Source organism: Bos javanicus, chromosome 6, assembly GCF_032452875.1.
Source record: "Bos javanicus breed banteng chromosome 6, ARS-OSU_banteng_1.0, whole genome shotgun sequence".
Lineage (NCBI taxonomy): Eukaryota > Metazoa > Chordata > Mammalia > Artiodactyla > Bovidae > Bos > Bos javanicus.
Window position 1 is genome coordinate 114,664,197 of NC_083873.1, and position 13,148 is coordinate 114,677,344.

The following is a 13,148-nucleotide window of genomic DNA, read 5'->3' on the forward strand; positions in this document are numbered from 1 at the left end:
GCGCTGGCTGGTGGAGCTCCGGGAGGGCCCCATGCCCGCCGACAGCTATTTTTCCAGTAATGATGTCGGTTTTGCAAAAGCACCGCCGCTCTGAGATCTCACCTGACCCCACCTCCCCTTGGCCACCCAAACACCCATCCCGAGGGTCTGGCCAGGACACAGGAGTTGTGTTGCCAGCAAGCAGGGTTCCAGGCCCAGGGGGCCTCAAGTGGGCCCCCACCCTGGGTTGGCACCACCTCTGGCAGACACCATAAGTACCAGACCAGGGTGGCACTGCAGCTGTGACCTGGCCACTCTGAGGTCACCGCCCTGGGCCTCCTCTCCATCAACCAATGGGATGGGTGACTTAACTGGAAACCCTGGCCGGACAGCTCTAGGTAGACCCTGACCCAGGCCCTTTAGTGCCAGGGGCTTCCCTGGTGGCTCAGACAGTAAAGAATCTGCCTGCAATGCGGGAGACCTGGGTTCGATCCCTGGGTGGGGAAGAGACCCTGGAGCCCAGCATGGCAACCCACTCCAGTATTCTTGCCTGGAGAATCCCTGTGGACAGAGGAGCCTGGTGGGCTACAGTCCATGGGGTCACAAAGAGTCAGACACGACTGAGCGACTAAGCACCTGGCCTGGGCATGTGGTCCTGGCACATCACGGAGACCCTCTCCCCACCTGCAGTGACCCTTCTGGGGGCCCCAAGCCCCGTCTGGTTTCACACAGATGACAGATTGGGGAGTGACACCGGGAGGAGTTAGTGCTGCTGATCACTTGGGTGTGACTCCCCCAGCGGGGGTGGGGGGCTGTGGCTGAACTCATGGGTGGAGGCAGTGTGGGGGCCAGAGGCAGGGTGTGCCCAGGTTCAGGGTGGGTGTGAAGGGCTGGACTTGGACCCACCTGGGTTCAAACCCCACCAGCACCCCCCGCCCCCCATCCCAGGCCGGTCTGAGTCAGCATAGCTGCTCATGGAGCCTCGATGGCCCCTCTGTGAAATGGGCCCATCACGCTCCCCCGGGCGTCACGAGGACAGAGTGAGGATACTCAGTTGTGCAGGGTGGTGGCTCCCGACAGCGACGCCGCTTCCTGTGTCAGGTCCCCAGCCAGTATTTACGCCTGAGGTCACTTACTCCTCCTCCCGAAACGCCCACTTCCCAGCAGAGAAGGGAAGCACAGGGGCCCGGGGCGACGGCTGGCCTGGAGCTGCTGTATGAAGGGCCACAAGCGGGGGCTTCTAACGCTAGGAGTTCATTCTCCCCTGGTTCTGGAGGCCGGAAATCTGAAGCCCCGGGGTGGGCAGAGGGCCCTGGGGGAGGGTCCTTTGGCTCCTGGAGGCTGCAGGCATCTCTGGGCTCGTGGGCACGTCACCCTGCTCTCTGCCACCATCCTCACCCGGGGCCCGCTGTGTCTGTGTTCCTCCTCTTCTTACCAAGACCCTACACGGAGGGCCCTCCAGCCCAGTGTGATCGCATCTTATTATTACTATTATTTTTAGTATTTATTATTTGGCTGCCTCAGGTCCCAGCTGTGGCTCTCTAGCATCTTCAGTTGCGGTCTTCAGACTCAGTTGCGGCATGTGGGATCCGGTCCCTGAGCAGGGAGAGATCCAGCCCGAGCCCCCTGCACTGGGAGTGCGAGGTCTTAGCCACCGGGCCAGCAGGGACATCCCCAGTGACCGCATCTTAACTTCACCCCGTGTCCGAATAAGGCCACCAAATCTGAGGTCACTGGTGGGCGTGAATGTGGGGGGGCGCTGGTCACCTTCTGTACTGAGGTCCCCAGACAACCCTGAACAGATGCTTCCTGGGGAGGTGGCGAGGTCTGCGTGGTCCTCGAGGCTTTTGTTCAGGACGGGTTCAGATGCAGTCGGGAACATGGGCAGCCTTGCCGGCTGAGCAGTGCTATTTTAGGACCCTCCCTGGGGAGACAGAGCACACTTCCTCCTGCGGGCCATGACTAGGAACCCCCGGCTTACAACTGTCAGCGGCAGGCCCCTTGCTGAGCAGGTGGGAAGTCCCCTGAGCCCCAGAGCCTTCCCTGTTCTTGGAAAACTGTCCCTGAGCTGCTGCGGGCAGGCCCGTGCGCCTGGGATGCAAGCGCCGGTGGGCTGCTCCTGACTTCTCGGTGGACAGGAGGGCAGGGGCTGGGGAAGAGAGATGCCCTGGATGTGGGCTGTGTGAGCCAGATGCCTGGCAGCAGAGTGGAGGGCAAGGCCCCCCAGGTGGAGGCTAGACAGACTCCACAAACAGGACCCGAGCAGGACGATGGATCCACATGCCCTCCCGAGATGCTGCAGGACAGCAGAGGAGGGCGGATGGTGGCCTGGTCCCCACCACCCTGTGGCCAGGGGACCTCAAGGAGAGGTGTGGGCTTGCTGTGTGCAGAGTCAGGAGGGGAGGGTGACAGGGGCCGGCTAGGCTAGGGGTAGGGGCGGGCATCAGATGGACGGCACTGCCTCCTGAAAGAGGCTGGAGGTCTTCGTGTGTGACGGGGTGGGGGGGGACGGCCCCCGGGAGCAGGAAATGGGGACACAAGTCAGAGGAGCTTGAAACGACGCTGGTCACTGACCCAAGGTGGCTGGAGAGCTCTGCAACAAGGCTGCGTCCCAGAGCCCGAGAGGCCACGCAGCTGCGCCCGCTGGACAAGGGGCCGCCTCCAGCCTGCCCCCTCCTCCCTGGGGCTGCCTACAAGGGTGCCAGCATCCCCGGGTGCCCCTTGGCCTGGCCCCTGGCCTTTAGAGGTGGTTGGGGGCTGGGGACCAGGTCACAGCCAGACAGCCCCCTACGCCCTGCTTTTCTCTACAGCTCAGAGGCAGACAAAGGGGGACCAGGGTAATGCCTGCCTGAAACATGGCCTTTCCTACTCTTGTGTTAAATCCATGAGAGGAGTGAAGCTGGTTCTGGAGAAAAGGAATCAGAGCAAGCTTGGGATGAGCTGAAGCAGGCCTCCCCAGCCCGGGAGCTCTCTCGTCTTGTGTAGGGGAATAGAGGGTCTAGGGGGCAGCTGGCCTGGCGAAACCCCTGTGGGCCAAGGCACCCCCTTGATGCTCCAAGACCCCCCAGGATGTGAGCCAGGTTCCCTGAGTTGCTGTCAGAAGGGTGCCCACAAGGGTCATACCCAGAGGCTTTGGGGACCACTGGTGAAAGGGTGTTGGGGATGATCTGGGAGCGCTGGGTGTAGGGCAGTGGTCCTGCAGGAGCCCCCTCCTCAGATCCCTGAGGGCCAGCGAGCAGGGTGGTCAGGACAGCTCTGAGCTCATGCCCCCGTGCGTCGGGTCCATGAGGATGGACCGACGTAGGGTCGTCTTCCTCTGGGATCGAGGGTTCAGAGCCCCAGTTGCTGCTCAGCAGCTGCACGGCTGCGTGGCCTTCAAGAGGTGCCCACGACTCCCCTGCTCCACACTGGCCTGTTGGGGTGGCCCGCAGCTCTGCTGGCCTGCCTCCATGGACAGCCGACACTCCATGCCCTCCCATTCTCTGCACGGCTCCCCGTCACTCACGGGTCCTGCTTCCCCCAGGCCTTCTCAATGGTCAGATTCCCTTCCCTCCACTTGTGGGGTCAGCAGACTCTCTCCCCCACTCCCAGAATGTGCCCCATGGAACCAACACTGCCACATTTGTGTCCAGACCCCCCCCATTCGAGCAGGCCTGGGTCACCTTCCTTTGTGCCCCTCGCCCCTGCCTGGCACAGAGCTGGCCACAGGGCAGGGGTCAGCAGGGTCTTTTGAAAAACAACCAAAGGCTTTCAAGTGTGGGGTTCGACCTCCCCCGCCCACCCTGCAGGCGGAGCTGACGCTGAAGACGCCTGGGCCCAGCCTACTGCAGGGGGTGAGTTCAGGGTCAAGGCCGGTTCTTGGGGGACAGCAGCAGTGCCCAGGGAGGAGTGGGCCTGCAGGCACCGCCTGCCCCCTGCCCACTCCCCCAGAAGGGTGGGACGGTCCTCAGCCCACGCCGAATGTCTCCAAGGCTCCGGGGGTAGCATCCCGTGAGAACCCTCACCTGGTGGGGGGAGCTTGTGGGTTTGGTGTGAGCGCCTCTGTTTGCCTTTTAAAGACAAGGATGTGGGCACTGACGGGATACGTGTGGGGGTAAGTGAGAGAGTGTTAATGTGAGAGTGTTTATGTGTATGTGTGTGTGCGCATCTGTGTGCACACGTATGTGCATGTGTGCACACGTGTGTGCATGTGTGCCGGTATGTACGTGTCTCTGTGTACACGTGTGCGCACACGTGTGTGTGCATGCATGTGGGTGTGGGTCCGTGTGCATGTGTGTGCACGCGCATGTGTGTGTAGGGGGTGAGTTGCCCACCCCTCCAAGCCCACCCCAGTCCCCCATCTGTAGAGGAGGGCAATGTACTCTCCCCACTGGGAACCTGGCCAAGAAGCCTGGTGCATACAGGTGGTGACAAATTCTTGCATGCCCTCTTGGAGCCTGCAGACAATCTCCGCTGTCCCGGAACAGTCTGAGGCCCGCAATTCTGAGAATAGTCTGCGCTGGATCTAACGGAGGTCAGCCCCCCGATCTTGTTGACAATCCGAGGCGGTAAATGAACCCAAGGCCCCTCACAGGTCCCACCTCCAGCGTCTCCTCCTCTGTCCTTTCTGCCCAAACTCAGGAATGGACCTTTCAAGGAATGAAACGCAGTCCTCTCGCTTAAAGCGCTCTGCTGGCTCCTCTTTGCATTTATGGAGAGTTCAGTGCCCTGGGCGCCGCCCCCCACCCTGCCCTGGAATCTGGAACAGCCCAGGCCCCATGTCCTGTGCCCCAGGCTCCCCCAGCCGCTGTGGCGACCTGGTAACGCTGCTGTCAGCCTCCTCGTCTCCCTCCCGTCCTCTGCTGCAGGGCCCCAGGTGAAGCTGGGAGGCCGGCCGGGGGCTCCTGGGGCCCCGCCCTGGTGGGCCTGTCTGGGCTCTGAGTCCCACGCTGCTGGCCTGGCGTTCTCTGGGTCTCCAGGGGCGGGGCCCGCCCTAGCACCTACCCCGAGGTGGAGGGTCTGGGGGAGTCCAGGCTGCTCTTCAGTTGGCAGTGTCGCCCCAGGAAGGGTCTCAGAAGTGTGCTCTCCCGTCTCTGCGCGTCCTGCTCTGTGCACAGACTTCCTGCTGCCCTGCTCAGGGTTTGGGATGGAGCTCCCCCCTGCCCGTCGTCAGAGAGCAGCAGACTCCACAAGAAGACGGGCTCCTTGCCTGGGGCTCCTGGCCTTGCTCTCGTCCACCCTGCACAGGGCTGAGCAGGGCCGCTCCTCCTTCCCTCGTTCCCGAGGCAGAAGCTGAGGGGGCGTGGCTGCCCCGCATCCCTGCGGCTGCATCAGGGTGGGGGGCGTCTGCCTCTCCTTCCCAGGCCTGGAAGCGGCTCCGTGTCCTTCTCTGTCCTCAGATTTGTGACAAAAGCCCTGACCTGTGCAGACCCTCACTTATCTTTTTTTCCCCTCAAATTTTATTTTTATGTATGTTTAAATATTTACTTCACTGCTCCGAGTCTTGGCTGCAGCGTATCTTTCAGTTATAGCATGTAAACTCTAAGTTGCGGCCTGCGGCATCTCGTTTCCTGACCAGGGATTGAACCTGAGCCCCCTGCACTGGGAGAGTGGAGTCTTAGCCACGGAACCACTAGGGAAGTCACCCTCTCCCGATGACCCACTGCCTGGGGAAGGCCCCAGGGCGCCCGGCGCGGGAGCAGTCTCTAGTTCCTCCCTGGCCATTTCCTCCTTCCCTGCCTTCTGCTGCCCGCTGCCTCCCATCTTGGGGACAGCCTTGGACCCGGCCCATTTCCTGAGTTCCTTCCGGGGGCTCTGCTGGGTGCAGGCCTCTTTTACTGGTAGACCCCCCAAGCCTTGGGATTAGTGATAAGGAGCAGCAGGAACCCCTGGAAACCAAGGCTGGAGTCACAGCGCCGCTGAGCCCCATGGGAAGCGTGCCATCTCCCGGGGTGGCGGTCTGTCCATCCCAGCCCTCGCCGGGTAGGAGGCATGGTGGGCTTACCCCTACACCCCTGGGTCCTGGAGTGTCCCAAGAGCACAGCTGTTCTGTCCCCTGTTTCCACATGTTCATTGTCATATCCCTGTCCAGGCACTCGTGGGAAGGTTCTAAGCAGCCTCTACCCACCAGGTTCTGAGCTGTTTCCTCGGGTCTGTGATGGGCAAGAACGGGCACCCCACTGCCCACAGGGCCCTCTAGCTGGAAGCAGACGTAGGCTCGCACCCCCGACGGAGTCTGCTCTGGGTGACACTGTGCTGTTCGGGGAGGAGGCCCTGCCCGGGGAGGTGCTTGGGAGCCCGCCAGGCAAGGCAGAGGGCCGCTCGCCTCTTGTGCCCTAACTCGTGGGCAGCATCCACGCTGATCCCGGCCGCCCAGAGAGGCCAGGACTGCTGCTGATCCCTGCCCTCTGCTCTCCCCACAGAGGCCAGCCTGGCATGCTGAGCCCTTGGCAGTGAGGCCGCCACCAGCCATGGAGGGCCCAGAGGAGCCAGCCCCCAGGGGCAACGGGCCCGCGGGGCCCTGGGGGGGCAGTGGCAACCACGGAGTCCAGGAAGTGGCCAAGAGCACGTCCGTCAGCTGGGAGCGACCACGGCCCGAGGAGGCCAAGGCCACCGTCCGAGGGGGTGAGTGCACCGTGCGGGTCCACCCCCCACCCACCCTGGGACGGAGCCGGGCGTCCGCGCCGTCAGCGCCCGCGTTGATGGAGAGTGTCTGTGAGGGATGCGGGCCCACCTCGCGCTTCTCCAGGGTCACGTCAGCGATAAACTGGTGCGACAGGGGGACAGGGGTTGGAGATTCCAGGGACACAGCCCCGCATGAGGTCACAGCTCTCGTACGACTTTGCTTTCCCACCGTTCTGCTCTGTCCTTGGCTGTGAACCCCCGGGGTTACTCAGGGTGGGGTGTCCCTCCTTCCCTCCCAGGGGGCAGACCCAGCCCAGGGTGGGGGCTGGCAAGGAGCAGTGTCTGGGCCAGGCCTTGGGCAGGATTACTTCCTGGAAGGAGAGGAAGCGGGCTGAGACGAGGAGAGAGGCGCCTCTGACTCCCACCCGACCGGCCCAGGTGCGCAAGAGGGGCTTGGACTCAGGCTGGGCTGCCGCTGGGCTGCCCTGGTTCCCGTCCTGATTGCCCCTGGACCGCTGCTGGACGCGGGCCTCAGTGTCCCCACTTGGAAACCTGAGGGGTGGCCTAGGGGGTCTGCAGGGCCCCTGTCTCTAGAACTGGAGGAGGGAAGGGAAGGACAGGGAGGAAGGCCCCGAGCCAGGGGCAGCCTGTCCCCCGTCCTTCCCCCATCTTCCCGTCGTCAGATCCTCACCTCCACCCCGGTCACCTGCTTAAGTCGCCCACAGAGGCTCTACGGCTTGGCACTCAGCAGGTGCCCAGTGAGTATCTGACGAATGATCGATGCTTTGGGAGAATGGCAACAAAACCGCATGCTTGGCAGCAGGCCTAGAGCCTGACGCTGTGTGTGCTTGGTGACTGGAGGTGTTTTCACTCCTGTTCTCTTGGTTCTTCGGGGTGTAAATGGAGATAGCAAGGGGGGTGGCCATCGAGGGTGCTGACTCCTGTGGTCAGACACCTGCCTGGCCCAGAAGAGGGGCTCCAAGAAGTGGTGGGGGCCTGGCCCTGGGATCTCATGGGATCTTGGCCCCGCCCAGAGCTCGATGGCATGAGACAGAGGGGCTGGGTCCTGGCGGAAACACGTGGGCCATTCCAGCCTTCTGCAAGGCAGCCCAGCACCCGAGGGGCTGTGAGTCCTAGAGCACGGAATTTCTGCTGTCCGGCGCTGTGACCGAGCCAGGGGCATTCTGACCACAAGCCCGGTGTTTCCTGCCCCTGCAGCCCCACAGCACAGCTGGCATCCGCCAGCACCAGGATGGTCTAGGAGCCCCCGCAGCAGGACCAGGGAGCCCCCCACAGTCTTCCCAGGCTCCCCAGCCCCAAGCAGCCAAGGGGCCAGTGGGCTCTCACCACGTCTACCCAGACCCCTTACCTTTTTCAGCTTCTTTTGCAAACGGGCAACAAATTTACAAGAAACAATACAAAGAATTCTCACTTAGCCCACCCAGGGGGTTTTCCCTGGTGGCCCGGTGGTTAAGAATCCACCTGCCAATATAGGAGATGCGGGTTCGATGCCTGGGTCTGGAAGATCTTCTAGAGGAGGAATTTACAACTCACTCCGGTATTCTCGCCCGAGAAATCCATGGACAGAGAAGCCCAGGGGGTTACAGGCCGTGGGGTCACAAAGAGTGAGACATGACTGAGTATCTGAGCACGTGCACACACCCCGCCTAGACCCCTCGGATGTTAACACTGCGTTCTCTCTCTCTGCACTCAGGCAGGTGTTATGTTTTTCCAGGACGGTCTTGGGGTCCACTGCAGACATGACTCCCCTCCTCCCCCATTGCTTGGTGTCTTTCCTAAAACCAGCACCTGCTCGTGCAGCCTCACAGTGAGATGATTCCAAACTCACTTTTCTGGCTTAGACAACCTGAAAACAGACCTTGCTGCAATCCAGCCATCTGTCCCGTAACCTCCTTCCCACCATACAAAACCCTGGTCAGGCTTTGCGTTCTGTGGCCGTGTGTGCCTGGAGCTTCTTAACCTGGCGGCTGGTACTTTGAAGATTCCAGGCGGTCCTGTAGAAGCTGCCGCAGTGTGGAGATGGGTGATCCTTCAGGTCGGCAGGCTGGGGCTTCGGGCAGAAATGCCCAGTACCTTCGGTCCGTCTCAATGTCCGTGGGTCTGGGCCCTGGTGATGCTCACATCTCACGTCGCTCACTTGATTAAGGGGATGTTTGACCATGTAAACACCTCTGTCAGAGTCATCCGTCTTCCCTCTTGTCATTAGGAGCCTGTGGGAACTTTGTGACTATTCTGTCCCCCCTCCGAACTCGCCTATGTTAGTCGCTCAGTCGTTTCCGACTCTGTGCGACCCCATGGACTGTAGCCTGCCAGGTCCACGGTCCATGCGATTCTCCAGGCAAGAATCCTGGAGTGGGTTGCCATTCCCTTCTCCAGGGGATCTTCCTGATCCAAAAATCAAATCCAGGTCTCCTGCACTGCAAGCCTTGTCTGAGCCACCAGGGAAGCCATGAAAACGGTTGCTCAATGCTGACTTTCTAATGCTGCATTTTTCTACATTCTTTCTAATTGACCTTCACTGAAGCGAAAAACTGTCCCCTCTCCCCGGTTGCTCAACTTACTTATTTTAGCATGGACAGGCTTTATTTTATTCTCTGGACTCTATCGGTTGCTGTCCTTAGTTATTTTGTTGTTCAAATGGTCCCTGATTTGGTCTTGTGACACGTCTCCAACATCCTGTGGGCACCACCTGCTTTCTGGGGCCCCAGGACGCTCACGTCTCATCTCTGCTCTCCCTGCCCCAGCCCTGGAATCGGCCACGCCTCAGGGAGCCCCGGGCTCAGTGGGAGGATGGAGTCTGAAGCCGAGAACAGACTGCCATGTGCTTATTTGGACTCGACAGGCATTTCTGAGCCCCTGTTCTGGAGACCCAGAGAAAGCAAGGACCGGAAATGGGCTCGCACCACACAGGCCTGGGGCTGGTGGACGCAGGTGGGGAGAGAGCAGGAACGAGCCGGTCATGTTGCCTGGTCCAAGGTCAATGGGCAGCACCCCAGCACGGAGCAGGGACACCCCTGGGGTGATGAGGAGGCCGCACCAAGGTTCCACGACCCCTCTCAGACCCACAGGTGTCTCTGGATCAGATCACCCTCCATCTGAAGGTTCCGGTCGCTCATCCCATTTTACAGATGAGGAATATGTGCAGGGCAGGGATGGGGGCTCTAGCCAAGATGCAAGCTGGGAGCTGGCCTCGAGTCTGGGGGCTGGAGTCCAGGGACCGCCAGCAGAGGACTGACCTCACAAGACCGAGAGGACCCTTGGCCCCCCAGCTAGTGGCTGGTGGAGCTGGATGAGGGTGCAACCCCGTCTGCCCAGACCCTGCGCTCCCCCAGGATGTCACCTCCCCTCTGTGGTCAGGAGGATAGAGGCCCCCAAAGAAGTCTTATTGGAGAAGGAAATGGCAACCCACTCCAGTATTCTTGCTTGGAAAATTCCATGGACAGAGGAGCCTGGCAGGCTACAATCCACTGGGTCGCAAAGAGTCAGACAAGACTGAGCAACTAAACACAGCAAAGAAGACCTACGACCAACCCAGACAGCGTATTAAAAAGCAGAGACGTCGCTTTGCTGACTAAAGTCCACACAGTTGAAGCTGTTTTTCTAGTAGTCATGTATGGATGTGAGAGTTGGACCCTAAAGAAGGCTGAAGTGAAGTGAAAGTTGCTCAGTCATGTCTGACTCTTTGCAACCCTGTGGACTATACAGTCCATGGAATTCTCCAGGCCAGAATTACTAGAGTGGGTAGTCTTTCCTTTCTCCAGGGATCTTCCCAACCCAGGGATCGAACCCAGGTCTCCCACATTGCAGGAGGATTCTTTACCAGCTGAGCCACAAGGGAAAGAAGGCTGAGCACTGAAGAATTAATGCTTTTAAACTGTGGCACTGGAGAAGACTCTTGAGAGTGCCTTGGACTGAAAGGAGATCAAACCAGTCCATCCTAAAGGAAATCAACCCTGAGTATTCATTGGAAGGACTGATGCTGAATCTCTAATACTTTAGCCACCTGATGCAAAGAGCCCACTTATTGGAAAAGACCCTGATGCTGAGAAAGATTGAAGGCAGGAGAAGAGTGCAACAGAGGACGAGAGGGTTGGACGGCGTCATCAACACAATGGGCATGAGTTTGAGCAAGCTCTGGGAGATGGTGATGGACAGGGAGGCCTGGCGTGCTGCCATCCATGGGGCCACAGAGAGTCAGACACGACTGAGCGACTGAGCAACAAACAGCGCTGATGTCCACATCCTCCCCCCACAACCTGCACCCACATGCTGCCTCCTGTGGCAAAGAGGGTTCGCAGAGGGGCTGAGAGCTCCGGAGACGGGAGGTTACCCTGGGGTGGGACTCAAAGAGAGACTGACGGTGCTGGCGCTGCTGGCTCTGGAGGCGGAGGAGGGGCCAAAAGCCAAGGGAAGCGGTGCCTCTAGAGGCGGGAGCAGCAGGGAGACAGACGCTCCACCCGGGGCCTCCGAAAGGAACTGCGGCTGCCCACACCGTGTTTGGCTCCAGGGAGACCCTTCTCAGAGCCCAGATAACACTGTGCAGTTTCCAGATGCCGCTCGGGTGGGGTGCTTTGTTACTGCACAAAAGGAAGCCCACAGCCTCCTCCCGACCCTGCTGGCCTCTGTGACCGTGGGGGAAGGGTGTGAACGCTGCCTTCCGGAAACACCCGGGGCTGGGGCTGTCTGTTCTCACCTCAATCACAGGCCTCTGCTCTGCCACTGACGCTGCTCTAGCCTCTGGTGTCTCTCAGCAGGCTGCTGGGCCCTCCCCTGGCCAGATGGGGTCCTGCCCTACAGGTAGGCATCCCCATGCAGCAGGTTAAGTCCGTGCCAGGTTCACGAATGTGGGATCACTGGGCGTCCCCAGCCTGGACCGTTCTGTGGACTCCTGGCTCAAGAATGTCTAACGGAGGCTTCTCTAATGTGGCTGCCGGACGCCTGCCTTAAGATCACTGTGGGGGTGGGTCAGGGCTGTTGTTCAGTCACTCAGTGGTGTTCCACTCTTTGTGATCCCATGGACTGCAGCACACCAGGCTTCCCTGTCCATCAGTCTCCCGGGTGGGGGCAGGGCATGTTAAAGGCAGACGCTCAGGTCCTGGGACAGTTCTGACGCTGGAAGGTTGGGGTAGGGCCCGGGACTCTGCATTTTCCCTGGGGGACAGAAGGCTGGGGTGCGCCCGCACTTGGAAAGGCCTTCTCTGGACTGTTTGCATCTGCCCGAAGAGGAGGACTCGCCGGTAGCTCAGACAGTAACGAAATCTGCCCGCAATGTGGGAGACCTGGGTTCAATCCTGGGTTGGGAAGATCCCTTGGAGAAGGAAATGGCAACCCACTCCAGTATTCTTGCCTGGAGAATCCCATGGACAGAGGAGCCTTGGTGGGCTACCATCCATGGGGTCTCAAAGAGTCAGACACGACTGAGTGGCTAACACACACACACACACACACACACACATAAAAGAGGAGGCGGGGTCACCCTGGAGGCGGGAAGGGAGTCCCAGGGAGGGGCACCCTGGGGGCATGGTGAAGGGGAGGGCCCCCGGAGAGGCATCCCGGCTTCCAGGACAGAATGGCGGGACTTCCGCAGGAGCTGATGCTGGGAGGTGGTCCTGCCTGGAGGGGGGGCGGTAACGAGTCCTTTATCCTGAGACCCTGCCCCAGAGTGCTAGCTGTGGGGGCAGGGGGCACAGAGACCCCAGGGTAACTGGGGGCTCACCTCTGCCTCGATGGTCACCTGTCATCCAGCCTTTCAGGTGGTCAGTGCTACCTGTGGCCACTCGGGATGACCAGGGCTATTGAGCCACGGGGCAGGCTATCATGGGAAAGTGCAGCCCTACCCTCTTCTGGGAGTAGGTGGGTCACCGCTGAGACTTGGTTGAGAAAAGCTGGCTGGCTTCCTGCTGGGGGAGGGGCCCGATTCCAGATCCCAGAGTCTCCTGCTGGGGGTGTGGGGGGGTCTGGAAATTTCCAAGGCAGGTGCAAGGCTTAGTCCAAGGGCTCTCCCCTCCACCACCTCTCTCCCCTCTCCTCCCTCCCCTTATCTCCCCAGCTTTGGAGCCTTGGGGGGACTGGGTAGGGGTGGGCAGGGGCCATTTGAGCCGAGATGGGGTCCTACAGCAGCCAGCCGGGCGGGCGTTGGTCTGGGAGACTGCCTCAGGGGAAGGTATGGAGAATGCAAAGGCCCTGGGGTGGGGTGGGTGGCGTGGGGTTAGAGGGGATGCCTGGACGTCTCTTGCCTGGAGAATCCCAAGGACGGGGGGGCCTGGTGGGCTGCCGTCTATGGGGTCGCACAGAGTCGGACACGACTGAAGCGACTTAGCAGTAGCAGCTGGATGTCTCACAGCAGCAGAGAGAAGACCCCAGGCTGACAGTGGGTGGGAGAAGGGTGGGTGGCTCCAGGCTGTGCCTGAGAAGATGGAAAGGATTTGCATTTTATTCTTCCTGAAATGGAAAACCTCTACTGCTGTGCTGTCTAATACAGTAGCCGGGTGCGGGCACGCTTAAACTGAACATCAGTTCAGTTCAGTTCAGTCGCTCAGTCGTGT

General features: G+C 60.5%; 1 protein-coding gene across 6 annotated transcripts in view; it reads left to right on the forward strand.

Moving 5' to 3' along the window:
* The window catches only part of SH3TC1 (SH3 domain and tetratricopeptide repeats 1), a 62,360-nt gene that overhangs the window by 22,856 nt on the left and 26,356 nt on the right, over window positions 1-13,148 (forward strand). For all 6 annotated transcript variants that reach the window (XR_009737173.1, XM_061420942.1, XM_061420940.1 and 3 more), the window contains exon 2: window positions 6,381-6,582. Coding sequence is in view for 5 of the 6 variants with exons in the window: in XM_061420940.1 (XP_061276924.1) it covers window positions 6,381-6,582 (202 nt within the window). In the remaining variant the exon portion in view is untranslated. The remainder of the gene's footprint in view (window positions 1-6,380; window positions 6,583-13,148) is intronic.